We start from the raw sequence: 26,641 nt of genomic DNA on the forward strand, positions 1-26,641 counted from the left end.
AGAGTATAAAAGCCATTACGCCTATGGAATGTCCCCATTTATCAGCACTCTCCGTTCATCAGCAGTTGTAGGTGTAGCGGGCTATTTGTTTTAAGGAAGCCAGACCCATTTCCGCGAATCGATTCTTTCGAACAGTTAATTTCAAAGCAGGTTCAGCCGGTTCATTAAAAAGATTCGACTCAGTAAAGTGATACATGCACGATTCGGACATCGCTTGACGCTAACTCTATCTGGAAACAGCTTGTACAACGTTGTTCAGCATTGTCAGTTATGGAGGTCACCGGTCCTGATAGTGATTGGAGGAGTCCAGCCTTTCGCCAGAAAGTAGTGGCCCAAATGTGAGTATACAATTTTTTTTGTATGTTTTATATTAGCGCATTTTGGAAATAACAGAGGGCAGCTAGCTAGTTAGCCGCTAACTAGCGGATGCTCGGACGTGTTATCAGAACATCTGTTATACACAGTCAAAATCTTCAATGATAAGCTGTATGTATACTTGTATATGGTATCAATCTAATCACGGAATTATGTTCATTAAATGAGATGACACTTTTTAAGGTTGTTTTGAGCTTGTTTAGCTATTCGGCTAGCTAATATAAAGTTAGCCTCGTTAAATATTAGTCCAAATATGTACAAGTGAAACAGTCTGCAGATATAAATATCTATAAATAACATGTCGTGGGCAAAAGAAAATAACCTTTAAGTTAATTAATTTATCTTGTGACTTATTACTTAAGGCTCGCAATAAACTCTCTTCTAATAGTCACTCAAACGCTCCTTTCGTCATCACTTTGAAGAGAGAATTAGACATTTATTTTGGAGTTGTGTTTATTGCAAAGTGTTTTGAATGGATTTTTCTAATATTTTTAAATGGAATTTAAGATTCCACCAAAATTGTGTTTTTGGTTCCTTTTGAAAACGGAGACTTTTCATAAAGGGATAGTTCATCCAAAAATACTGAATACCAAAAAAACAATAAGTTCTGTCATCATTTACGCATCCTCCTCTTGATTCAAACCTGTATGATTTTTCTTTCTTCTGCCAAACATTAAAGAAGATATTTGAAGAATGCTGGTAGCCAAACAGTTGACGGTGTCATTGACTTCCATATTACATTTATGAAATCCATTTATTTCATACTATGAAAGTCAATGGCTACTAACAAATTAGTTTACCAACATTCTTCAAAATATCTTCTTTTGTGTTCAGCAGCTGAAAGAAATCCATACAGGTTTGCAACAACCTGAGGGTAAGTAAATGATGACAGAATTTTCATTTTTGGCTGAGCTATACCTATAAGGTTATAATTGTTTTATTGCAATATGTTACATTCATTAACACACATTTGAATTCTTTGAAGAACGCCAAAGCTTGTAAGACTATTCTATGGAGTAATACTTCTATGATAACAATACACTTAATTTCAGAATTTCATGTATTGAAATCTCTCTTAGAATATTTGATCTTTTTGCTAGTAAATATTTCTTTGTTGCAGTAAATAAATAAAAAACAGTTCTAATAGTGCTCATGTTCTTTATATTCCTTAAATGATTGATAGTCAGTTAACAATACGTAACGTTTCTTTTTTGTCATGCATCAATTTTGATAAAACATTCAGACTTCTGCTTTATTATACTGCAGAGATGAAGCCATGAGAAAAGCAGGAACTGCTCACACAAAGTCCAGTACTGATATGGAGAACCATGTTTTTATCAAGGCAAAGACCAGAGTAAGTATTTCTTTTAAATGTGCGTGCTACACTCCAAAAGAAAAGATTTGTTAGTATGTGATTGTTAAAAGTGCAATAATGATACTATCCTTTTTTTCAACAGGAGGAGTATTTGTCTTTAGTTGCAAGACTGATTATTCATTTTAGAGACATACGTAAGTTAACATTAACATTTTTTTCTTTTAGCTGTGATGTTTGTACATGATGTACTATGTATTGATCAGTTTTTTTTTTTTCATTGCAGATAAAAAGTCACAAGGTGGGCCTGGTAAATTTAAAGAGCTATTTTAGGTCTTCTTATGTACACTATTAAACTGTAAGTGTTAATTTTCTGCCAAATTTCAAGGTATTACTGTTTATTTTTAGACCCTATGAATGCCCTGCAAAGTATACCAGGAGTGGGTGGAGGTGGTCCTGGAGTTATTGGCATTGGACCACGGCCCCCTGGTGCACAAATGGGTGGTATGGGGCAAATGCAAATGCAAATGGGTCAACATGCCATGCAGGGAGGCCAGCAGGCTGGTAAGTTCTATAGCTGTCGCCTGATTAGAGAAACTGTAGTTTAATAATCTTAATTTTAATTCCCATACATTGCCTGTGATGCAATATCAATCTCAGCAGGTGCTGCCGGGCAGATGCCTATGATGCAACAGCAGCAACAGCAGCAACAGCAACAGTCCATTCAATTTCAGCAGTTTCAGCCTCAGCAGCCAGCAGCTATGCAGCCGAATGCCATGCAGTTCCAACAGATAAGGCAGCACCATCAGAATCAACAAATGCAGCATCAGAATCAACAACAGCAGCAGGCCCAGACTCAGCAGCAACAACAGAACCAGGTAATGGAGAATGGAAAGATTAATGTTTGCTCCACTTAAATGGGTCATCGGATGCCCATTTTCCACAAGTTGATATGATTCTTTAGGGTCTTAATTAAAAGTCTATAACATACTTTGGTTAAAACTTCTCAATGTTAGTGTAAAACAAAACCCATTTTACCTGGTCAAAATAAGCTTTGTTTTCAGCAAGCCATAGTAGTGCATGTTCCTTTAAATGATAATGAGCTCTGCTCACCCCACCCCTCTCTTCTGTGGGGTGACGGGCCGTTCTCATGGGACTTTACTTTAGTAGTATAAATTCCATCGTTTGGTGAAAATCTGTGTTAGTAAAGTATCTACAGGCATCTTCATGTTTCTTAATCCAAAGTGATTTATTCAGGTTTCCAAACATCCAACAAAAGCAAACAAAAGACATGAAGAAAAACCATGTGCTTCCATAGCTGATCACAAAGGAAGTTATGCCCCCTATAGGCTTAAATACTATATCTTCTAAACATCACCAACCTATTCTCTTAAAGAGAAACTGTTAAATATTAACCACATAGTCCAGAAACATATTGAAAACAAAATTATAAAATAAACACAAAAAAATATACTATTATGAAACATAAAATAAGCAAATAGGGTTTGAGCATTATGGCCCGTCCAAGTAGGTATAACTGCAGACCGCAGATCTCCAAAAGTGGGCAGAACCTCCAAAATGAGGCGGGTCTGTTCGCGAAAAGACTTTCACCATTGGCTCTGGCTTCAGCCAATTGTTATTGACTTGCATTTCAAAATAAATGCCGATGGCTGATATACATCGTGAGCCCCCCCCATACCCTCCTAAATCCACCACATCTCAATAATGTGTTTGGAAAGAAAATTACATGTTCTACGAAACACCTAAAGGGAATAAATACGAGATGGGAGGAAAATAAATATTTCAATACTTTCTCTCGCAGTTATATCATTGGGTAATTATACTGTATATAATTGCGGGCATCAGGGAGCTGCTATTATGCCTGGCATTGAAACTGCTTTTGAATGAACGATCCGATTGCACGAATATGTTTATACTATGGAGCGGCAGTACTTACCACGCATTTTACAAGGTTAGATGTTTGCCAGTGGTGCTGAGGATTTGCAAACCATTTGCCATGGTCCTCAGTCAACTGTCCTTACTTTATGTGGTAAGTGAAATTTTATGTTCTGTAATGTAACAGGCAATCGTTATGTGTTTCCCGTGTCTTTCTGAATTTGCATTCACACTTCGGGCACACCCCCTAACTCCCCCCGCCCTCCGATATCATCGTCCATCACAATGTTTTACTGTAGACATCGTCCAATTCCAATTTTGTAGACATCGCCCAACCCTAGTGGCCAGTGGTGTTTGGACCAGAGTTTGAACCTCTGCTTAATGATATAAACGAGAATCACCCATGAGCTCTCCCGCAAGCCATCCCAGTGCAGCGCAGGGGAAAGATTTTACTCTATCGCTTTTTTTTTAAGCAACGGGGGCATCCCAGGGCTCAAGATTTACAGGGTAAGAGGGGGTAGTGACACTGGGTGTAACTAAAAAGGTGCCATTGTCCGGTGAGGTCCGGTTGGGGAGTTACGGAACGGCCGGCTCTTATTAACTGCTTATCTCCTGAACTGCATCTTTCTTTACCATGCTGTTCAGGTTAGGATCAGGTGTGGGGTAGGTTTAAGGGTTAGTATTTTTTTATAGCATAATGTAGGAAATTAACACTGTGATTGACACAACCAATAAAATCTTTAGAATCATCTGTGGGGCGGAGTTTGCACTAAAGTTATTGGAAGAAAAAATTGCGCATGCTTGTCATGTGCCTGTCTGTCAATGGAACGCCCTATTTTGGAGCTCCCACCCCCTTTTGGAGATCTCCAGGCTGCAGTTATACCCTAGTTGCAGAACTTGCTAACGGAGATTTGCAAAGATTCATAAAAGAACCTTATACTCACTACTTCTGGATCAAGAATCGTTCTGGAATCGGATCGTGACTCCCAGAATCGTATCGTAAGGTGACTAAAGATTCCCACCCCTAGTTGACAGTATCGATTAATCAGTTTTAATTTATCTTAAATTTGATAAATTGATTTTCAGATGAACTGTCTATGCTGTTTTCTGTTGATGTGTGAATAGAACTTCAGTAAACACTTTTTGTAGCGCACCTGCTATCTATCAATCAGTTATTCTAGCTTTGTTAGCTATAATAATCAATATTCAAATAAAAAAATTTGAGTTGTATAAAACATTAAAATTGCACAGATCAACTTTTTAATGATAAAATTCTATTTCTACTTCAGTTTGTTGAAATAACCATTAAACGGTGCATTTAAACCATTTAAACTGCCTCCGTTCACCTGCTCATCGTTTCCTCTTTACTACAAGTTATAACAGAAAATCAACATAAATGAACATCAGAAGATATGTTGAAATAAACAGTACAACTTACTGAAATGTATCGTCTCATGTAATCACTCAATCTGTGTTTAAACATAGAAAGATGTCAATGAGCTTGTAAGCAATGTCACAATGCCTCAGGAAAGCCATTCAGTGTCCATAGACTAGATATTGTCAACTAGAAAAAACTCTGGAGAGGAGCATTTTGCTGAATATATGCACTGTATTGTATTTACTTAACCATCTAGTGATGGAATAAATGACATTAGCCACCATTTAAATGTTTATATTTCAACAGCGAACTGAAATGGAAATAATTTTAGAAATAACTTTTATTAAAAATATGATGTACTGCCTTATGTGCAATTTACATGTTTTTATATAACTCAGTTTTTGAGTATTGATGATTATATCTAAATATAGGCTTAAATAGCGATAAGAGTTATGTGCAACAAACTTCCATATTCTGTAAAACTGGATGTTCAACATATTCCCTATTGATTTTGGAGACTGTTATTAGTTTTAACCTGTAATACTATAGTAATGTATCAAATGACTCTATTCCCTGTATAGTTTACAGTATTAGTAAAGGGGTCAGAATCAAATCAAAAGTTTGCGAATTGGCATTAAATTGATTAAAGTGCCCCTATTATGCGTAATGAAAGGTTCATATTTTGGTTTTGGGAGTCCCCAACAACAGTTTGACATGCATGCAAGGTCAAAAAACACTTTCATTGTCTTATAATATGCATTTATTTTTACCTTACTTGCTCAATGACCCCCAGACGATTCGCTCAACGATTAATTTTTCCAAATCCCTCCTTTGCGTGACGCTAATCTGCGATGATTGGTCTCATTTTCATTCATCATGCCTGTAATGCATGATAAAGCAGCGTTTGTGAGCGCAGTGCTGCTTTGTGTACAGCGTTACCGGGGAAACGGCTATTTTACGCTTGGCACCTAGTGGCAAAGAACAAATATGCATTTTCATTCAGACCAACAGGAAAAGACAAACTAGTGGGCGGGCAATATGGTAATGTTTCATATTGACGTCGACATGAAACGGCTTGGGATTAGTTGTAAAAACGACTCGTTTCAATGATTCCGAGTCGACTCTTGTTTTTGAGAGACATTGGGCCATTGGGAGAGACATTCATTAAACATGAGCAGAACTAATTTTTGTGTAAATCGTTGGTAAAGCTGTTCTGACGCAAATTTTCGGATTCATGAAAGTGTTCGTAATTCGTTGGCTATGGACAAGTTCGTTGGCTCGTTCATTTTTTTTTTTTTTTTTTTTTTTTTTTTTGCTGAGAGTTGATAAACTGTTTAGCTTTGGGTAAACGCAGCGCTTGTCACTGTCACTTTTTACCCAGCCTTCCAATCGATGGAGGAGGGGCGGGACAAATAGCCTACTACACTGACCAATCATCCTATTCGTACAACAACTGAACAGCAATAGAGAAGTTAATATTGCTGGTTATTGCATTTTTATATTCAGTAAAATTCTTCAAAATACTAGTAATACCTGCCTTGGATATTCCACATCATAGCAACCAAAGCGTTCTCAAGTGCCACCAGCTGGTCGTTTTAAGAAAAGCGCCTGACATTTTTCAGTTGGCAAAAAATTCTCAAGTGGACACACGTTACTGAATATTTATTGTTAGGCACATGGCCTACTAGTTTTTTGCAATATACTGGAGCCAAACCTGAGAAAGTAGACCAGAATATTCCACTGCATTCCTGGACATGCAATTTGTGTAACTGTAATCACGGGGATTATGCTAATTGTGAATGAGTGTGTATGAGTGCCCTATTTATTGATTTGGAATTCATTCAAATATGCATGTTTAACTATCAAATCGGAAATTTATGAAGCGTTTGTGAAGAGGAGGAGAGTTTTCTGGAAGGTCGGTTTTACTCCTGTATTTACGAATGTTTCATGAATGAGGCCCAATAACTTTATACATGGTGCACTTTCAGATTAAAAACTTTGCAGGATGTTTTCATTCACTTAGAGCTGTGTTATACACTGCATGAAAGGTAATTTTCAAAAATCCATAATAGGGGCACTTTAATATTATCTGTGCCATTACCCAGCCCTAATTGAAACTGAGTTCCTTTTGGTGATGTTTCATTTCTAATTTGAGTTTTTGTTTTAATGGCTCTGCCTCCAGATGCACCAAACAAGAATGCAGCAGCAGCAGTTAGCACAAATGCAGCAACTGCACCAACAACAGGTTGCACAAGCTCAGGCTCAGGCCCAGGCTCAGGCCCAAGCTAAGGCTCAGGCTCAGGCTCAAGCCCAGGCTCAAGCTCAGGCTCAGGCTCAGGCTCAAGCCCAGGCCCAAATGCAGCAGCAGCAACAGCAGCTTCAAGCCCAGGTCCAAGCCCAGGTCCAAGCCCAGGTCCAGGCTCAGGTCCAGGCTCAGGTCCAAGCCCAGGTTCAAGCTCAAGGTCAAGCCCAGGTACAGGCTCAGGGAGTGGGAGGTCAGATGCCCCCTCATTCGCAGCAGCAACAAGTCATGGTGCCCCAGTCGTTAGCACAAATGGCTCCCGGACAGCATCAGTCCATCAGCTCACTCAGCCAACAACAGCAGCAACACCTGAAGCTCCAGCAGGTAATGCAGGTAAAGCTCCGCAAACTACAAATAATGCCAATTGCATACCATTTTTTACACCTATTATTGAAATTCGACTTGGTTGATGTCAGGGCTCGCAAAATTTCAAAATCCCTGGTAGCCTTTCGGGCAGGTACTCTTCAGATTTTGGTAGCCCGAAAATTAATTTAACTAGCCCAAATAAAATAAAGACCATAAATGTCAATCAAAAACATTTTCAATACACAAATATCAACGAATATCAAGGAAAGAGTTTTATTTTACTATTTACAAGGTATCTGCAGAATTCTTAAAAATCTATTTAAGGCAATTTGAAAAATTATGTCTTCTACCATTTAACGCATTTAAAACTGTCTAAGGCCTTAAAAACCTCTTCAGTTTAGTTGTATCAAATTTAAGGACCCGTGGGAGCAATGTTCCCTCTAATTTGTTTTCTTGCTGAGCAAAACTTTTCTCTATTGGGCGGACATTTCGGGCACCTGAGCAAAAGCATTCTTTATACCAAACCTGTACAGCACGCACTTAAAAAAGTGTGTAACTTTTAAATTTAATGTGCTATTTATATTTGATTTGACCCTTGATGTAACTAAATGATGTACATTTTACATTACCTGAGAAAATATTTTTACTGAACAATACACTGCCACTGCCGTTCAAAAGTTTGGATCAATAAAGTTTTTTTTTAAAAGAAGTTTCTTATGCTCATCAAGGCTGTATCTATTTGATAAAAAATAATGAATATTATTTCACAAAAAAATATTGTGCAATATTATTGCAATTTGAAATAAATGTTTTCTATTTTAATACACTTTCAAATTTAATTAATTCCTGTGAAGCAAAGCTGTATTTTCAGTGTCACATGATACTTTAGAAATCATTCTAATATGCTGATTTTTAATCAATGTTGGAAACGGTTGTACTGCTGCTACTGGTTGTAATGTATTTTTTGGGACCTGTGATATTTAAAAAAATATAAGTTAAAAAGAACAGTGTTTAGTCAAAATAGAGATTTTGTGTTACAGTATAAACTATTCAAAAGTTTGGGGTCAATTTTTTTTCCTTTCTTTTTTAGATAGATACAATTTAGATAGTTAGAAAATATTTCTATTTTGAATAAATGCTGTTATTTTAAACTTTTTATTAATCAAAGAATCAAAGCAAAAAGTAACACAGGTTCCAAAAAAATATTAAGCAGCACAACAGTTTCAACACTGATAATAAATCAGCATATTAGAATGATTTCTGAAGGATCATGGGACACTGAAGACTGGAGTAATGATGCTGAAAATACAGCTTTGATCACAGGAATAAATGCTATTTTAAAGTATAGGTATTCAAATAGGAAACAATATTAGAAATTGCAATATGTCATTATATCACTGTTTACAGTTTACACTGAATACAGCCTTGATGAACGAGACTCAAAGTCAAAGACTCAAAAACAAGGTCAATTATTTTAATATAGGCCTAGCATAATATATTATCAAAACAAACAATTTAAACTGAAAGAATAGAGTAGAATAGATTAGAATACAAACTGAAGCAAAACTTAAGCTGAGATCTGTAAGTTAAATATATAAAAAAAACGTGAACATATGAACTCTTCTATAGCTGGCTAAACATCATGATGAAGGACAGTTTGTACAATACACTTGTGTGTGACTGTACATGTTTCAGAGTTTTGTTACCGGTTTTTGCCCATCCCCTGCTATTTCCAGCACTTAATCACAAGCCACTCTTCTTTAATACATGAGGACATTTTATTTCACATGCCTTTGCGTTTAACTGCGACCATTGAAGTATTCAGTTTCTACAGCGACTTATTTGGTGCATATCGTTCTCTTTCTATGAAACCTGTAAACCGCATTCACCAGTTCTAACCCTGTCGTGACATCAGCTCTATAGCGGTTTGCCCGAGCATTGCTATTCTTTCCCTTTTACTGGCGGCATTCAATCAAATGACTTCCCAACTCATTTTTGTGTGCGCGAGGCACATTATTTCTTCTGCACGGCCGAAGAAAGAGGGAACATTGCGTGGGAGTCCTGTATTTAAGGTAGCCCATCGGGCAGGGCAGTGATACATTTTGGTAGCCCGACTGGAAAACACAATAGCCCTGGGACGTTGGGCTAGGGATTTTGCGAGCCCTGGATGTAATCGTAAATAGTCAGAAGAAATGCATATTGCACCTGGCAGTTTCAGTGTCTCATGTCTCTGCTTGTGTTTATACGAGCAGGCGAGAGTATTGCAGCAACAACAACAACAACAGCAGCAGCAACAACAACAGCAGCAACAACAACAGCAGCAGCAACAACAACAGCAGCAGCAGCAACAACAACAGCAGCAGCAACAACAACAACAGCAGCAGGTTCAACAGGTCCAGCAGGCAGGCCAGCTAGCCGCAGTCCCTGGCCAGGTAAGCCCAGTGCAAACCGCGGTGAGGACTGAGATAAAGACTAAGCGTGGAGTGATTGCATGCTACCAAAATCAACACACAATTTCTTTTGAATGTCAAAACTCTATTCCTTGCCTGGTGGTGGGCCGTAGTGTACTGCACATGTCATAACACACAAGGATTATACCTCAATATTATTTCTGTCAACAGAGGTTTAGTTGTTGGCCACAGCAATGAGTCTCGTTCTCTGGTCAGTATACATAAAATATGGGTCAGGCATCAAAAATATATTTTGAACACAGCTTTAATTTTTTTTCTCCATTCATTAGAATGTCTAGTGTTTAATTAATTTATTTTTTTTGCAAAAAATAATGACTATTGTAAATTTTTTACTAAGATTTACATAAGACTAAAATGTAACAATAGTTAATGTACCAAAACAAATCCTGTCAGGCATATTTAGAAAAATAGTCATTAATGACATCAAAATACTCTATTTAAGGATCATAGTGCAGCCCTCAAAAGCTAATGAATTGTAATTTTAAATCTTTACCAATTTTACCACTACCCATCAAACCACTAGGTGTAACCCTAGGTTTTATAGGAAGAAGTTTTTAATCATTTGAAAAAAAAACAAAAAAAAACAACAACTAATAAATAATACAATTTCTTGGACCCTTTTCTATTCTAACATGACAGTATAAGGCACGGTTCAAAAAGACATGATTGATTGAGTCAGTGTGGAAGAACTTGACTGGTCTGCAGAAAGCCAAGTCCTGATCCCAGCTGAACACCTCTGGTGTGACTTTTTGAACCGTGTCTTATACACAGAGGCACTGTCATGTTAGAATAGAAAAGGGTCCTGTCCAAACTGTTGCTATAAAATTAGAAGCACACAATTCCCTTGAATATCATTATATGCTTTAACATTAAGATTTGTACTCACAGAAATTACTAAAGTAGTCAAACCTGTTCATTAGAAGGGGGTGACCCAATACTTTTGGGTCACCCCCCCCCAGAAAGATGCAGTGTTAACCCTAAAATTGTATTTTATTTATAAGATTTAACATTTGTAGATAGTCTAAAGCAAAAGAGTTGTAAAAATTCAGAAAAATCTTTTAAAGCTTATGATTTAAAATAAAAATAAAACATATGACAGTTTAATGAATAAATCGGTGTATATATAAAAATTATTTAATTTAGAAGTGTCATGTCTGTTATTTTATTTTTTTCATGCAAGCTATAGCTTCTGACCTTAAATCAAAACATACTCATTATTTTATGACATCAATTACTGCTTTATTTGATCATAACCACAGTCTGAATATTACTTGTGTAGGCTATTTTACTTTTAATTTAATTAGAAGTAGGCCAACAACACCCCCTACAGGTTAAAACTCCTTACCGAACGGGCTTTAGGACCCGGGGGAGGCGGTCACTGCTGTCACCTCAGGTGCTATTACTGTTTACTCAATCACACACCGAATGCCTCATTCTGTACATGCTTTCACAGATTAAATGCAGCGATCCAAAAGAGTGAATCTAATCATCATTCAGACAAAACTTTGCTTCAAGAATGAGCCACACTGCTGACCTGATCTAATCACTAGCACACCCTGAGCTAATATATTCATCTTATCGGCAAGACATATCGGCATCATTTTTCATATCGGGCCGATGCCGATATGTACTTTTAGAGCAATTATCGCCATTATTATAGCCATTATATTAAGCCGCAACACCGGTATGTCACTTGCCCACCGCGTTTTGTCCCACACTGTCGTATTTGTTTTTTTTTGTGGAGAAATTTCCACACCGTCACAACCCTAATATATATATTAGTGCTGTCAAAAGATTAATCGCATCCATAATAAAAGTTTTTGTTTACATAATGTATGAGTGTGTTCTGTGTATATTTCCTATGTATATATAAATACAAACACGTGTGTGTGTGTGTGTGTGTGTATATATATATATATATATATATATATATATATATATATATATATATATATATATATATATATATATATATATATATATATGAGAAATGTTGTTTATATGTTAAATATATTTATATATAATATAAACGTGTATATACATGTGAATGTTTTCAAAATTTATACTGTATGTGTTTGTATTTATATATACATAAATAAAGAGTACACATACATATATTATGTAAACAAACTTTTATTTTGTATGTGATTTAATCATTTGACAGCACTAATATATATATATATATATATATATATATATATATATATTACACACACACACACCGTGCCCTCCAAAAGTATTGGAACAGTAAAGACAAATTTGCTCTGTTGGCTGTGGAGTCAAGACATTTACAAATATGATTAAAAGATGAATATGAGACAAAACTACAGAATGTCACATTTTATTATTGGGTGATTCAACTCATAGATGTTTTACCAGCTAAGAAGATCAGCACTTTTAGAGTTTCATCCCTCTATCTGATGGGAGCATAAGTATTGGGACAGTTGCCTCACAGGTCTTTCTAAGTGATCAGCTGTGTCCTGTTGCATTAATTCTTCAGATATTAAAAGCAGGGAATGTGTCGTATCAGTTATAGTCATTACTTCTGTATTCTGAATCTTGCATTTGATGATGACGCACACAAACCAGGATGAAGATGAGGGAGCTGAGAGAAAAGCAAGCAATTTGGATGCTAAAAGAAAAGAGGAAGTCAATTAGAGCTATAGCAAAAACAAAAGGGCATGGAGAAATCAAGGGTTTGGAAACCACCAGTGACATCAACCAACAACAAAATGATCGGCTGAGAAAACAACAGTAGTTGATGACCGACAAATCATAAAAGCTGGAAATGAACCCTAAAAGATGTGTCTGTAAAATCACCAACAACATCCAGAGATCTGGGCTGATGCTCTGACAATCTACTGTCCTCAGGAGACTTTGACACAGAATTACAGATGCTACACAGCAAGATGCAAACCTCACAAAGCCTTCACAGTTCTGGAACAACATCCTATGGACAAATGAGACCAAGATCAACTTGTACCAGAGTGATGGGAAGAGAAGAGTATGGAGAAGGAAAGGAACTGCTCATGATCCTAAGCATACCACCTCATCAGTGAAGCATGGTGGTGGTAGTGTCATGGCGTGGGCATGTATGGCTGCCAGTGGAACTGGTTCTCTTGTATTTATTGATGATGTGACTGCTGACAAAAGCAGCAGGATGAATTGAAGTGTTTCGGGCAATATTATCTGCTCATATTCAGCCAAATGCTTCTGAACTCACTGGACGGCGCTTCACAGTGCAGATGGACAATGACCCAAAGCATACTGCAAAAGCAACCAAAGAGTTTTTGAAGGGAAAGAAGTGGACTGTTATGCAATGGCCAAGTCAATCACCTGACCTGAATCCGATTGAGCATGCATTTCACTTTCTGAAGACAAAACTGAAGGGAAAATGCCCCAAGAACAAGCAGGAACTGAAGACGGTTGCAGTAGAGGCCTGGCAGATTATCACCAGGGATGAAACCCAGCGTCTGGTGATGTCTATGCGTTCCAGACTTCAGGCTGTAATTGACTGCAAAGGATTTGCAACCAAGTATTAAAAAGTGAAAGTTTGATTTATGATTATTATTCTGCTTATGATTACATATGCAAACTGTTGTAATTCCTACACCGTTCACCTGATTTGGATGTAAATACCCTCAAATTCAAGCTGACAGTCTGCAGTTAAAGCACATCTTGCTCGTTTCATTTGAAATCCATTGTGGTGGTGTATAGAGCCAAAAATGTTAGAATTGTGTCGATGTCCCAATATTTATGGACCTGACTGTAAGTGATGGGAAAGCAAAAATGTGGAGAAAAAAAGGGAACCGCAAATGGTCCCAAGCATACAGCTTCATCTGTAAAGCATGGTGGAGGAGGTGTCATGGCTGTCTCTGGAACAGGCCCTCTCAACTTTACTGATGACAGTAGCAGAATGAATTTGGAAGGGTACAAAACCATCTTGCCTACCAATATTCACAAAAAATGCCACCAGATTAATTGGGAAGTGCTTCATATTGCATCAGGACAATGACCCAAAACACCCTGCCAGTTCAGTCAAGGAATTTATAAGGGCAAAGAAATGGAAAGTCTTAGATTGCCCAAGTCGATCTTTAGATTTAAATCCGATTGAATATGAATTTCACCAGCTGAAGAGGAGAGTAAAGGCAGAAACTCCCCAAAACAAGCAACAATTGGAATTGGCTGCATTAAAGGCTGGGAAAAGTATTTCAAAGGATGAGACCAAGAGTCTGGTGATGTCTATGGGTCACAGACTCACTGCTGTGATTGTTTGCAGAAGGGATCTGCAACTAAATAATAGCTTTTGATCTTTTATATCTGCCTTATGTTCTACTGTCCCAATACTTATGCTCACATCAATGAGTGGGATGAACTCTAAAAGTGCTGTTCTTTTTATTTGGTAAAACATGTATGTTTTGAAACGGCTAATAATAAAATGTGACATTCTGTAGTTTTGGCTCATATTCATTTTTTAATCATATTTGCAAATGTCTTGACTCCACAGCCAACAGAGCAATTTTGTCTTTACTGTTGCAATACTTATGGAGGGGGCTGTGTGTGTGTGTGTGTGTGTGTGTGAGCGTGTCTAATATATATATATATATATATATATATATATATATATGTATATGTATATATGTACAGTTGTGGTCAGAATTATTGGAACCCTTGGTAAATATGATCAAAGAAGACTGTGAAAATTAACCTGCTTTGTTAATCCTTTTGATCTTTTATTAAAAAAATTCACAAAAAGCTAACCTTTCATTGGATTATAAGAATTTAAAATGGGGGGAAATATCATTATGAAATAAATGTTTTTCTCAAACACACGTTGGACACAATTATTGGCACCTTTTTATTCAATACTTTTTGAAACCTCCATTTGTCAGTTTAACAGCTCTAAATCTTCTCCTATAATGCCTGATGAGGTTAGAGAACACCTGACAAGAGATCAGAGACCATTCCTTCATCCAGAATCACTCCAGATCCTTTAGATTCACAGCTCCATGACGGTGCTTCTTCTCTTCAGTTCACCTCACTCATTTTCTTTAGGGTTCAGGTCAGAGGACTGGAATGGCCAGCAGAAGCTTGGTTTTGTGCTCAGTGACCCATTTTTGTGTTGTTTTTGAGGTTTGTGTTTGGATTATTGTACGGTTGGAAGATCCAAACATGGCCCATTATAAGATTTATAACAGAGTCAGTCACTTGTTGATGTTTTATCTGTTGGTATTTGATAGAATCCATGATGCCATGTGTCTGAACAAGATGTCCAGGACCTCCAGCAGAAATATAGGCCCACAACATCACAAATACAGCAGTATATTTCATTGTACACATGGGGTACTTTTTATCCCTGTGTTCACCAAACCCATCTTGAGTGTTTGCTGCTAAAAAGCTCATTTTTTAGTTTCATCTGACCATAGAAGCCAGTCCCATTTGAAGTGCCAGTCCTGTCTGATAACTGAATATGCTGGAGTTTGTTTTTGGATGAGCTAGGAAAATTTTTCTTGAAATCCTCCCAAACAACATGTGGTGATGTAGGGGCTGTTTGACAATTTTTTTTAAGGTTTTCTGACCCCGAGACTCAACTATTTTCTGCAATTCTCCAGCTGTGATCCTTGAAGAGTCTTTAGCCACTCAAACTCTCCTTCTCACCGTGCATTAGGACGATATAGACACACGTCCTCTTCCAGGCAGTTTCATTACATTTTCTGTTGATTGGAAATTCTTAATTATTGCCCTGATGGTGGAAATGGGGATTTTCACTGCTCTAGCTCTTTTCTTAAAGCCACTTCACTAATTTGTGAAGCTCAATTATCTTTTGCTGCACATCAGAAATATATTCTTTGTTTTTTCTCATTGTGATGGATGATTAAGGGAATTTGGGCTTTGTTTTCCCTCCTATTTATATTTCTGTGAAACAGGAAGCCATGGCTGGATAATTTCATGTTCATAATCACCCTAGAGTGCTCAAAATTGTGAATATGAATGGGAGTATACTTCAGAGATATTTTACTCTTAAGAATTTCTAGGGGTGCCAATAATTGTGTCCAACGTGTGTTTGAGAAAAACATTTATTTCATAATGATATTTCCCCCCATTTTAAATTCTTATTATCCAATGAAAGGTTAGCTTTTTGTGAATTTTTTAAATAAAAGATCAAAAGGATTAACAAAGCAGGTTAATTTTCACAGTCTTCTTTGATCATATTTACCAAGGGTTCCAATAATTCTGACCACAACTGTATATGTGTGTGTGTGTGTTTAAATGATACAGGTTGATACTGATTCTGATACAAAAAAATCTCACTGCTGAAAGCATAGTTAATGTTACAGGTAATCTCATTGAATAAATGCCCAACACTTCTTGCTACAAATGTATTCTGGAGGCTTTTTCCGCTATATTTGTTAGCACTTGCCATTAGCAGGTATATATAAGGTACATCCAGTTATTACCCATATAGAAGCTAAACTAGCTGCCTGTCTTACTTTCTCAAATACATTAAGTCCGATCTCTCCCTCAAGGGTGACCCTCCCATCTGTGAGCATTCGGCAGAAAATAACATTTTGCTTCATGTTGCTTTCATTCACTGTGTCCCATATGTGTGGCCATAGTTTATACTAAATCTAGAGATGGAAATATCTATTATATTGCAGAGCTGTGAAATCCAGCAGAGCAGTCAGTTTAACTTTGAGTAGCATTAGTTTTTAATCTCATTTGCATTATGCGTGGATGTGCAGCTGACAGCCTGATTGCATGCTTGCTATTTTGAACCCACAAGCACTTTCTGCATGCACCTGACAAGAAATGCATTTCTTTTTAAAAAACTTTGCAGTTATTGCTAACATACTCTAATATTGTCCTTTGGGTCTTTAAGTGATTCCCTGAATGTATTTGAAGGAAGATATTGATGGTTGCATAGCATCCACACGTTGTTTGATCCCTCTGAAAGCCATTAGTAGATGGCAAGCTCAACCACAACTTTAATTTAGTCGAAAGGCTTGTTGGAGATGCAGAAGCACCCATTGCATCTTTTCTTGCCTTGCATGGTTGTGATGCATGAAAAGACGGCGTGAAATCCATTGGCCTGTGGCTTGCCTTGTCTTGAAAACCAGTGTTAAAGAAATTATTTTAGTTTCTATACAATTTAAGCTTAATAGGCATCATTTTTTGTTACCATAACTGTTCATGGTGAGCCTTGTTATTTTAAGCAAAACTGTGAAACCTATAATTTTGTAAAATCACACTTGATTTTATCAAATTGATTCTGTCTATTATTTGAGATGTAATGTTATTCTTGTCCTTTTAGATGTTCTATTTAGGTGTAACTGTACTCAGAAAAGTTTAGTGATTTTTTTTTTTTTTTTTCCACACTTAGTATCGAAATGGATTGGCTCAGTTCACTTCTGCACCCCAGATATATATATATATAATTTATTTATATTTATATTTTAAAGATTAGAAGGACAATTCAAAATGAATTTTTGTAGTTGTAATCAGTGTCAAAAGTGCTGTCAATTGAGCTTAAGTTGTATTGAACCCAGGATATTCTTTTACATGCTCTAGAGGAATGAGAGGAAGCTCACTATACTGCCAGATCTTTTTATTTTCAGAGAGCCTCGTGTTGCATAATTGAATGTGACTGTATGTGCATCTGTGCTTGCAGACCTGTCGAATCTGTTTCTGTTTGCATTCTTGCATGTGCTTCCTCATGTCTGCTGATGCACTGCATTTATTGTTTTGCTTGTGACATGTCTGTTGTCCCCTCTGTCCTCCTCAAAGATGATGCCCCGTCCTGGGATGCAAATTCCACCCCGGTTGCCCCGCGCCACCCCGAACTCTGCCATTCCTCAAAACCCTGTTGCCATTGGAGGACAGCAAATGCCACAGGTATTTACTGCAGGGCTGAGTGCTGGGTCTCAGCGCTGCAACCCAGTGGGTGCGAATGTCTGTGGCTTTACACTAGAGCGAAGGCTGTCCATAATCCACACTCATCTGCCTCTTTATCCCCCACTCCCACCCCCAACTAGTTTCACAATCAGAAACATTTAGTCAGAAATGACCCAGAAGCACTTAGGGCAGCTTAAAATTGAAATGGAAAGTGTGTGGCACAGGTAAGTGGACTGGATTTTGTTATTCTCTTAAAGTGCTAGGAAGCTAAATAGAGGCAACCATCTACTGGTTATATAGCACCATCTACTGGTGCTGTACAGTCAGAACAAGCTGATCTTGACCGTACGTCTGTTATCTCTAGGTTACTGGCTTCATCAGTGCAGTGCCAGCTTTCCTCCACTCATATGGTTACTTTGAATGCATTTTCATTTTTCCTCTCTCCTAACTTCTTCAAAGGGTCAACAAATGATGTCCTCACCCTCCCCAGTTCAGGTGCAGCCGATGCCACCTCCCCCCCAGCCTCAGCCATCCCCCCAGCCTCCTTCCTCTCAGCCCAACTCTGTCAGGTATAGTGAAATAGTTTTTCTATGTATTGACATATCTACAAAAGGTTAATTAAACCTTTTTCGCTCTAGCTCTGGTCCAACACCTTCTCCTGGAGGTTTCCAACCTAGTCCCTCTCCTCAGCCGTCCCAGAGTCCTGCATCTTCACGCACCCCCCAGAGTTACCCCCTCCAGGAACCTTCACCTGGACTACTCAATACACCAGGTACATAAAAGCTTTCTTGTTATACTCATAGAATTGTTTTTTAAGTTATGTATATATTAGTTAATATTGAATATTTACTTGTGCATACTTTTCTCTTTTTTTTTTACATTTAGACTTTATACTTCCTTCATCTATTTTTCACTTGATCTTTAAAAACTGATCAATTTAATAACACTGAATGTAATCTTTAGCAAATCTCAAAATTCATTTTAATACTGTGCATTATAATTGTGTGATGCCTATATTCAGTTGTAACCTTTAAAATGACAGATTTTAGTTTTTATTTAATTTATTTATTATTTAATTACACATTAGACATACAAATAATTATTTACTTCTCACTGTTGGCCAGAATTTTAATTTTGTTGCAACCATAATAATTTGATTTATTCATTTTTTTTGGATTACAGGCAATCCAAACTCTGTGTTGAGCCCACAATCTGAGGACCAACTTTACATGGATAAACTGAAGCAGCTGTCAAAATATATCGAGCCGCTGCGCAGGATGATTAACAAAATAGACAAAAATGAAGGTACTGGAGATTTCTTTTCCTCTGATGCTGATTTTTTTATTTTATTTTTATTTCCCACTTGGATCTTAAAGATCATGGTTTATGTTTGGTCTTTACAGATAGGAAGAAGGATTTGAGCAAAATGAAAAGTTTGCTCAATATTTTGACTGACCCCAACACAAGGTAAGAAACCAGACATGCTGAATATTGTCTCCAGTGTTGGATCTTTGTCTTGTGATTTAAGGTTGTGTTATTGCTGTCCTCCATTAGATGTCCACTTAAAACACTACAGAAGTGTGAAATAGCATTGGAGAAACTAAAGAATGACATGGCAGTGGTGAGTAACTTTCGTTTCAAGATAGGGAGTCAAAGTTAATTTGTGTTGTTCAACCAATTTCTACAGTGACGTCTGACTTTGGTTTGCAGCCGACTCCTCCCCCTCCTCCAGTGCCCTCTACCAAAAAGCAGTACCTGTGCCAGCCGCTGCTGGATGCTGTCTTGGCCAACATCCGCTCCCCGGTTTTCAACCATTCACTTTACCGCACGTTTGCTCCTGCTATGACAGCAATTCATGGACCCCCAATCATGTAAGATCAACAGCTGAAAAAATATACATTTTCTCTCATTTAAGTCGGTAACCTTATTTAATGTAAAACTGTATAAATAACAGGCCTACATATTAAATCATCAGTGCATTGCTTTTGTGGTATATAATGAACTCCACCTTTCAGATGTTTTTGAATGTTTCTTTTATTTGATCAAAAATACAGTAATATTGTGAAATATAATTAATGTAAAATAACTTATTTTTTGCTATATTTTAAAATGTAATTTCTTTGACAGCTGAATTTTCACAAGTCATTACTCTAGTCTTCAGTGTCACATGATCCTTCAGAAATGATTCTAATATACAGTGCCCTCCATAAGTACTGGTACTGTAAAGACAAAATTGCTCTGTTGGCTGTGGAGTCAAGACATTTGCAAATATGATTAAAAGATGAATATGAGATAATTAAATGATTAAAAGATAATACCCATAGACATCACCAGACTCTTGGTCTCATCCTTTGAAATACTTTCCCCAGCCTTTAATGCAGCCAATTCCAATTGTTTCTGCCTTTACTCTCCTCTTCAGCTGGTGAAATTAATGTTCAATCAGATTTAAAACTGGAGATTGACTTGGGCAATCTAAGACTTTCCATTTCTTTGCCCTTATAAATTCCTTGACTGAACTGGCAGGATGTTTTGGGTTATTGTTCTGATGCAATATGAAGCACTTCCCAATGAATCTACTGGCATTTTCTTGAATATTGGTAGGCAAGATGGTTTTGTACCCTTCCAAATTCATTCTGCTACTGTCAACAGTAAAGTTGAGAGGGCCTGTTCCAAGGCAGCCATGCACGCCCATGCCATGACACCACCTCCACCATGCTTTACAGATGAGGCTGTATGCTTGGGATCATTTGCAGTTCCCTTTTTTTCTCCACATTTTTGCTTTCCCATCACATAGATAAAGGTTCATCTTTGTCTCATCGGTCCATAAACACAGTTCCAAAACTCTTCTGGCTCACATTTGTGCTTTTTTGCAAACTCTAATCTTGCCTTTCTATTTTTGGTGCTGGTCAGAGGTTTGCATCTTGCTGTGTAGCATCTGTAATTCTGTGTCAAAGTCTCCTGAGGACAGTAAATTGTCAGAGCATCACTCCAGCTTTCTGGAAGTTGTTGGTGATTTTACAGACACGTCTTTTAGGGTTCATTTTCACAGCTTTTATGATTTGTCTGCAGAGGTGGGTAGAGTAGCCAAAAACTGTACTCAAGTAAAAGTACTTGTAGAAATATTTACTCGAGTAAAAGTAATAGTCTGAATAGTTACTTGAGTAAGAGTAAAAAAGTATCGGATAAAAAAACTACTCGAGTAGTTAGTTACTAGTTACTTTGGATCATATACTGAATATAGTCTATTTTTATTTAGATATATAGATATTTAGATACAATTTACACACACACACACACACACACACACATATATATATATATATATATATACACACTGCCGTTCAAAATATTTTTTTTTAATGTAATTTATTTCAGTGATGCAAATCTTAATTTTTTATTAGCCTTTATGCCAGACTTCAGTGTCACATAATCCTTCAGAAATCATTCCAATATGTTGATTTATTATCAATGCTGTTCTTTTAACCTTCTATTCATAAAAACAAATCCTTAACAAAATGTCACGTTCCAAAAAAACTGCAAATCCCTGTTGAAAAAAACAGCATATGCAGGTATAGGTATGTTTTGAAGCATATGGGATGCTGGTTTGAGCTGGTTTAATGGTCCGACCAGCTTAAGATCAGCACATGACCAGCATAAACCAGCATCCCAGCTTCATAACATACCTAACTAGCATATGCTGTTTTTTTCAACAACACTGATAATAAATCAATATATTAGAAGGATTGCTTAAGGATCATATGACTCTGAAAACTGGAGTAACAGCTGATACAGATTCAGATTTGCATCACTGAATTAAATTATATTTTAAAGTATATTAATTGTTATTAATGAATTATTAATTATGTATTATTTATATATGTATATAACCTCTGACACGGAGAAGAGAGAAATCTCCTCACATGACCGCTACAGAACATCTGAACATAACGAAATAAATGCATATGATGGATCTTCTTCCGTCTGTTCCGCAAAATGTAAACAAATGTGGCCTTTATTTCGGCAAGCGTAAATATTGTGAAAATATCAATATTTATTGTGTCTAAGCAAAGGCATTCCTCCTGGAACTAACGCGGGTTTGGCGGGTGTTCATTTCATACTCTGTGACAGTTTATTTAATGAATAAATTGTATTTAATGTATAAGGTACATTTATAACTAACTGGTAATGTCATAGTGGTATCGTGTAGTCAGTGCATCTTCATAGCTAGCAAACCATAGCCTTTTCAGATTTGCTTTCACCTGACTGTAGATCCAAAGCCACGTCTTCATCGCTCTTGATGTTCTTAAACTTTCTGTTATCTGAGAGAGAACCGCTTCAGACGACACTGAACGAATCATTCAAACTGATTCACGAACCGATTCACTGGTTTGCCAACAGGTTTGTTCGAGCCTTCGAACAGAATTGACTCAAAAGAATGAATCATTCGCGAATGGGCATCGTTCATTGCCCAGAGAAAAGTAGACGGCGCGTTTGGAATAAACTGAAGCATTTAATAATAATAATAAACTTTATTTTCTATAGCGCCTTTAAATGAAGATCTCAAAGCACTTTACAACAGGTAAAACCATACACAATAAAAAGATCAAAAACACTACAAATAAAACAATATAAAAATAATACATTACTCTTTTGAGTAATACAAATGTTTAATTAAAAGCTACCCTAAAAAAATGAGTTTTAAGGCGAGATTTAAAAGTGCTAAGAGTTTTAGCTTGCCTTATCTCAATAGGTAAAGAATTCCACAGTTTTGGAGCTAATGAAGAAAAAGCCCTATCGCCCATCAATCTTAAACGGGTTAAAGGAACAGTTAGAAGACCAGTTTCAGATGAGCGAAGGTCACGTGTTGGAGTATAAGGAATTAAAAGCTCAGACAAATATTGTGGTGCCAACCCATGTAAAGCCTTGTAAGTGAGCATCAAAATTTTAAAATCAACCCTAAAACTAACAGGAAGCCAATGCAAAGACTCCAAGACCGGTGTAATATGATATCTCATCCTAGTTCTAGTAAGAATTCTAGCAGCCGAGTTTTGCACTACCTGCAAAATTTTTTTTACTTTATTATTACGTATTGCAATAAGATAAAGTAACGAGAGGAGCGTCGCCCACAGTAACTAAGTAAAAGTACCGTTTTTTCACTAAAAATGTACTTGAGTAAAAGTACCCATTTTTAAATATACTCTAAAAGTATTGGTTACCCAAAAAATTTACTCAAGTAAATGTAACGAAGTAAATGTAACTCGTTACTACCCACCTCTGTTTGTCTGTCATCAACTACTGTTGTTTTCTCAGCCAATCAGGTAGTTGTTGGTTGCTGATGTCACTGGTGGTTTCCGAACTCTTGATTTCTCCATGCCCTTTGTTTTTGCTATAGCTCTAATTGACTTCCTCTTTTCTTTTAGCATCCAAATTGCTTGCTTTTCTCTCAGCTCCCTCATCTTCATCCTGGTTTGTGTGTGTCATCATCGAATGCAAGATTCAGAATACAGAAGTAATGACTATAACTGATACGACACATTCCCTGCTTTTAATATCTGAAGAATTAATGCAACAGAACACAGCTGATCACTTAGAAAGACCTGTGAGGCAACTGTTCCAATACTTATGCTCACATCAGATAGAGGGATGAAACTCTAAAAGTGCTGAACTTCTTAGCTGGTAAAACATCTATGAGTTGAATCACCCAATAATAAAATGTGACATTCTGTAGTTTTGTCTCATATTCATCTTTTAATCATATTTGTAAATGCCTTGACTCCACAGCCAACAGAGCAATTTTGTCTTTACTGTTCCAATACTTATGGAGGGCACTGTATAATAATGCTTGAGAAACATTTCTTATTATTAACATTCATGTTGAAAGCAGTGGTGCTTTTTATTATTTTTGTAGCAACAGTGATACAGTTTAATAAGGATTCTTTGAAGAATAAAAACTTTGAAAGAACAGCATTTAGTTGAAATAGAAATCTTTTGTAATATTGTAAATGTCTTTACTGTCACTTGATAAAATGTCATTGCTCAATGAACGTACAAAAAAATCTTAATGACTAAAAACTTTAGAATGATAATATCTATTATAATTGTTATATCACAATAGTAGTCATTTTATTATGTAGTACAGCAACATGTAGTCGTTTTATATTACATAGCCATGTTATACATATGTATTAAATATTTAAATGCTTTTTTTAATAACCTCATTAAGCTTTTCACAATATATATATATATATATATATATATATATATATATATATATATATATATATATATATATATATATGTGTGTATATGTTTTGAGTTTAAAAATCAAAAGCAATGTATGGTGTGTATATATACCACCCAGCCTTAACTCCTAAATTTAAACATTAAAATACATAATCTTTAATTCCAGGGGTCCCTCAATTCCTTCCCGTAAACGGAAGCTGGAGGACGACGAGCGCCAGACCATCCCTAACATACTTCAAGGGGAGGTGGCTCGTCTTCATTCCAAATTCCTGGTCAATCTGGACCCGTCCTTTTGCAGCAACAATGGAACGGTGCATCTCGTATGTAAACTAGGTTAGTTCAAGCCCCATGCCCACTATATGCACCATTTATATGTAAAATGGACTATTCACTCCTGTCATTGTCCCTGTCTAGATGATAAAAATCTTCCCAGTGTTCCCCCTCTTCAGCTGAGCATTCCAGCGGACTACCCCGATCAGAGCCCCCACTGGGAAGATGATGGTCAGCAGTATGGTGAGTCTAAGCCTGATTTGTGCATTAAATGTCAGCATGCTATCTTAGGCTGCCTTTTAAAATGCAAACACTCTTAAGCTCCCAATTTAAATGAAAATCCATAGGCTTTAACTCATCACTTCCTTATCTTCCTCTCCATGTTCCTCAGAGGCCAACCCCTTCTTGCAGAGTGTGCATAAGAACATGACCTCTAAACTCCTTCAGCTTCCTGACAAGCACTCTGTGACGGCGCTACTGAACACCTGGGCTCAAAGCGTGAGGCAGGCTTGCCTTTCAGCTGCTTAGAATGTATTCCCATCAGCACTATCAGCCCAGTATAATCCTCGCACCTCTATGGAATGATGGCAATATATTAATACTTTCTTTGTCTTTTTTATTTACATGAATTATCATCTGTTTTGTTTAGTCCAGTACACTAAGGCCTTAATTGTTTGTGCATTGCTTCATTAATAAAGACATTTAAACTGCTGTTTCAGTCTGAAATGTGTGGCACAGAAGTCACGTAACCACATGACTGGTCCCTCAACGCATAGTCCTCTGTAGACGACGTCTCTGCACAGCCTGAGTCCTCCTGTGTCTGTCTGCTATGTTATTGAGGGGCTGTTTGAGGGCAGGGAGGATCACCTTCTCTGCTTTACTAGCCTGAGACACAGGTCTGTTCAAATAGTAACAGAGCAATGTTTCACATCTCCAAAACTGAACTGTCTATGTCAGTCAGGTTGGAAGCAATATATATATGTTTGTATGTTTACAAGCAATGACTTACTGTCCTTTAGGCAGTGTTTGGAGAGAAAGCTGAGGAAATGTGTCTGATTCGTCAGCTCTGCCAAAAAATGAAGGTAAAGCGTAAAAGGCCATCTGGATATATCGGAAAATATCGTATTTGTTTAAACTTTGTGAAGTCACTTTTATCTTTTTACCATAATGTTAGAGATATAGTTTAAAGTATTTATATCTTTATTTTGTGTGTTTGTAATTTAAAGTAAATAATTGTGCACAATTATATTCATGTTTACAATAAAACTTAAAATCAATCGTTGGAAAATAATGGAAACAGCTATATAATATATATTCTTATTTTCCTTTGATTTTTGGGTGAGAATGAAATTACCTTTTACCATCAGCAAGATAGGCCTTGGTCAAAATGTAGTTCTCTGCAGTTATTTTCTTGTTGAATACAATGTCTTTGAGAACGGCTTTCACACGTTGGATCTGAGAGGAGACAAATGAAAATGGTTTATGTAATATATTGAGAGGCATTAAGAAATATGATCTCACCTCTTGGGACTGCAGGCTGTTAGCGTTGTACAGCTGGCGTATGATGACACCACATTCCTGTAGGGTGGGAGGTCGAGGGGCTTGAGATGGACTACACTGGATCATTAGAGGCTGTAGAGAAGTGATGAACCCTGCTTTGGCTTCTGAAGGATAGTCTATTCTGTCGGCTGTGAGGGAATTTGATCTGGTTTCTCTACATTGTAAATGACTGCTGTAGGTATAAGAATGTATCCCCTTCTTTATAATAATGTTATTAAATAACTATATTAAAAATAATATTAGGTTAAATTATATAAATTAATCATAAAATCTTATATGTAGTTTTGTAAGCACCTGATTTCCGTGGCTTGTGGTGAGCAGGTTTCCTCCAAAGTCTGTTCCAGATAGTTCCTTCTGTCTCTCTGGAACTTGTTGCTGTCTGTATGCTTACAGATTTTCCGGCTGGATCCTGTCATGGAGTTTTGGTGCAAGTTAAACGTGTACCAATACTACACCTGTCCAATGGTTTTGTTTGAGAAGATGTGAGAGAGAACACAAGTGTCACTCCACCTTTACTGCTCGACTTTGGAAGCTCCATTATCAGCTTGTACTGCAGCTCTGTAACCACATAATTACATAAAAATACACAATGGAGAATGATGTTTAATTTATGATGGTGTATGCAAATGTTCAAT

The 26,641-nt window shown here is 36.9% G+C and overlaps 2 protein-coding genes across 11 annotated transcripts in view; one reads left to right on the forward strand and one right to left on the reverse strand.

Annotated features, from left to right (window-relative positions):
* On the forward strand, window positions 1-25,159 carry LOC306862898 (mediator of RNA polymerase II transcription subunit 15-like). Of its 10 annotated transcripts, none has more exons than XM_079405965.1 (18): window positions 172-338; window positions 1,642-1,729; window positions 1,833-1,884; window positions 1,974-1,997; window positions 2,096-2,251; window positions 2,348-2,565; window positions 7,144-7,596; window positions 9,822-10,001; window positions 17,826-17,933; window positions 18,393-18,502; window positions 18,572-18,705; window positions 19,116-19,238; window positions 19,337-19,400; window positions 19,488-19,554; window positions 19,644-19,804; window positions 24,343-24,509; window positions 24,591-24,689; window positions 24,838-25,158. In XM_079405965.1, exons 1-18 carry the CDS (start codon window positions 271-273, stop codon window positions 24,972-24,974), a joined length of 2,409 nt encoding a protein of 802 aa, XP_079262091.1. In that variant the 5' UTR covers window positions 172-270; the 3' UTR covers window positions 24,975-25,158. The 10 variants fall into 10 exon arrangements, with proteins under 10 accessions (XP_079262097.1, XP_079262099.1, XP_079262092.1 ...); XM_079405968.1 differs by having other exon boundaries at window positions 7,144-7,587; XM_079405967.1 differs by having other exon boundaries at window positions 2,351-2,565.
* ccdc74b (coiled-coil domain containing 74B) overlaps window positions 25,069-26,641 on the reverse strand; it is a 3,875-nt gene continuing 2,302 nt past the window's right edge. Inside the window, exons 2-7 of the mRNA XM_079405976.1 lie at window positions 26,517-26,564; window positions 26,301-26,415; window positions 25,968-26,178; window positions 25,801-25,901; window positions 25,456-25,512; window positions 25,069-25,344 (exon numbers count right to left, since the gene is read on the reverse strand). Of these exons, the coding sequence (XP_079262102.1) occupies window positions 25,212-25,344; window positions 25,456-25,512; window positions 25,801-25,901; window positions 25,968-26,178; window positions 26,301-26,415; window positions 26,517-26,564 (665 nt within the window). The 3' untranslated portion in view covers window positions 25,069-25,211. The remainder of the gene's footprint in view (window positions 25,345-25,455; window positions 25,513-25,800; window positions 25,902-25,967; window positions 26,179-26,300; window positions 26,416-26,516; window positions 26,565-26,641) is intronic.

This window comes from Barbus barbus, assembly GCF_936440315.1.
Source record: "Barbus barbus genome assembly, chromosome: 43".
In the NCBI taxonomy this organism is placed as follows: Eukaryota; Metazoa; Chordata; class Actinopteri; order Cypriniformes; family Cyprinidae; genus Barbus; species Barbus barbus.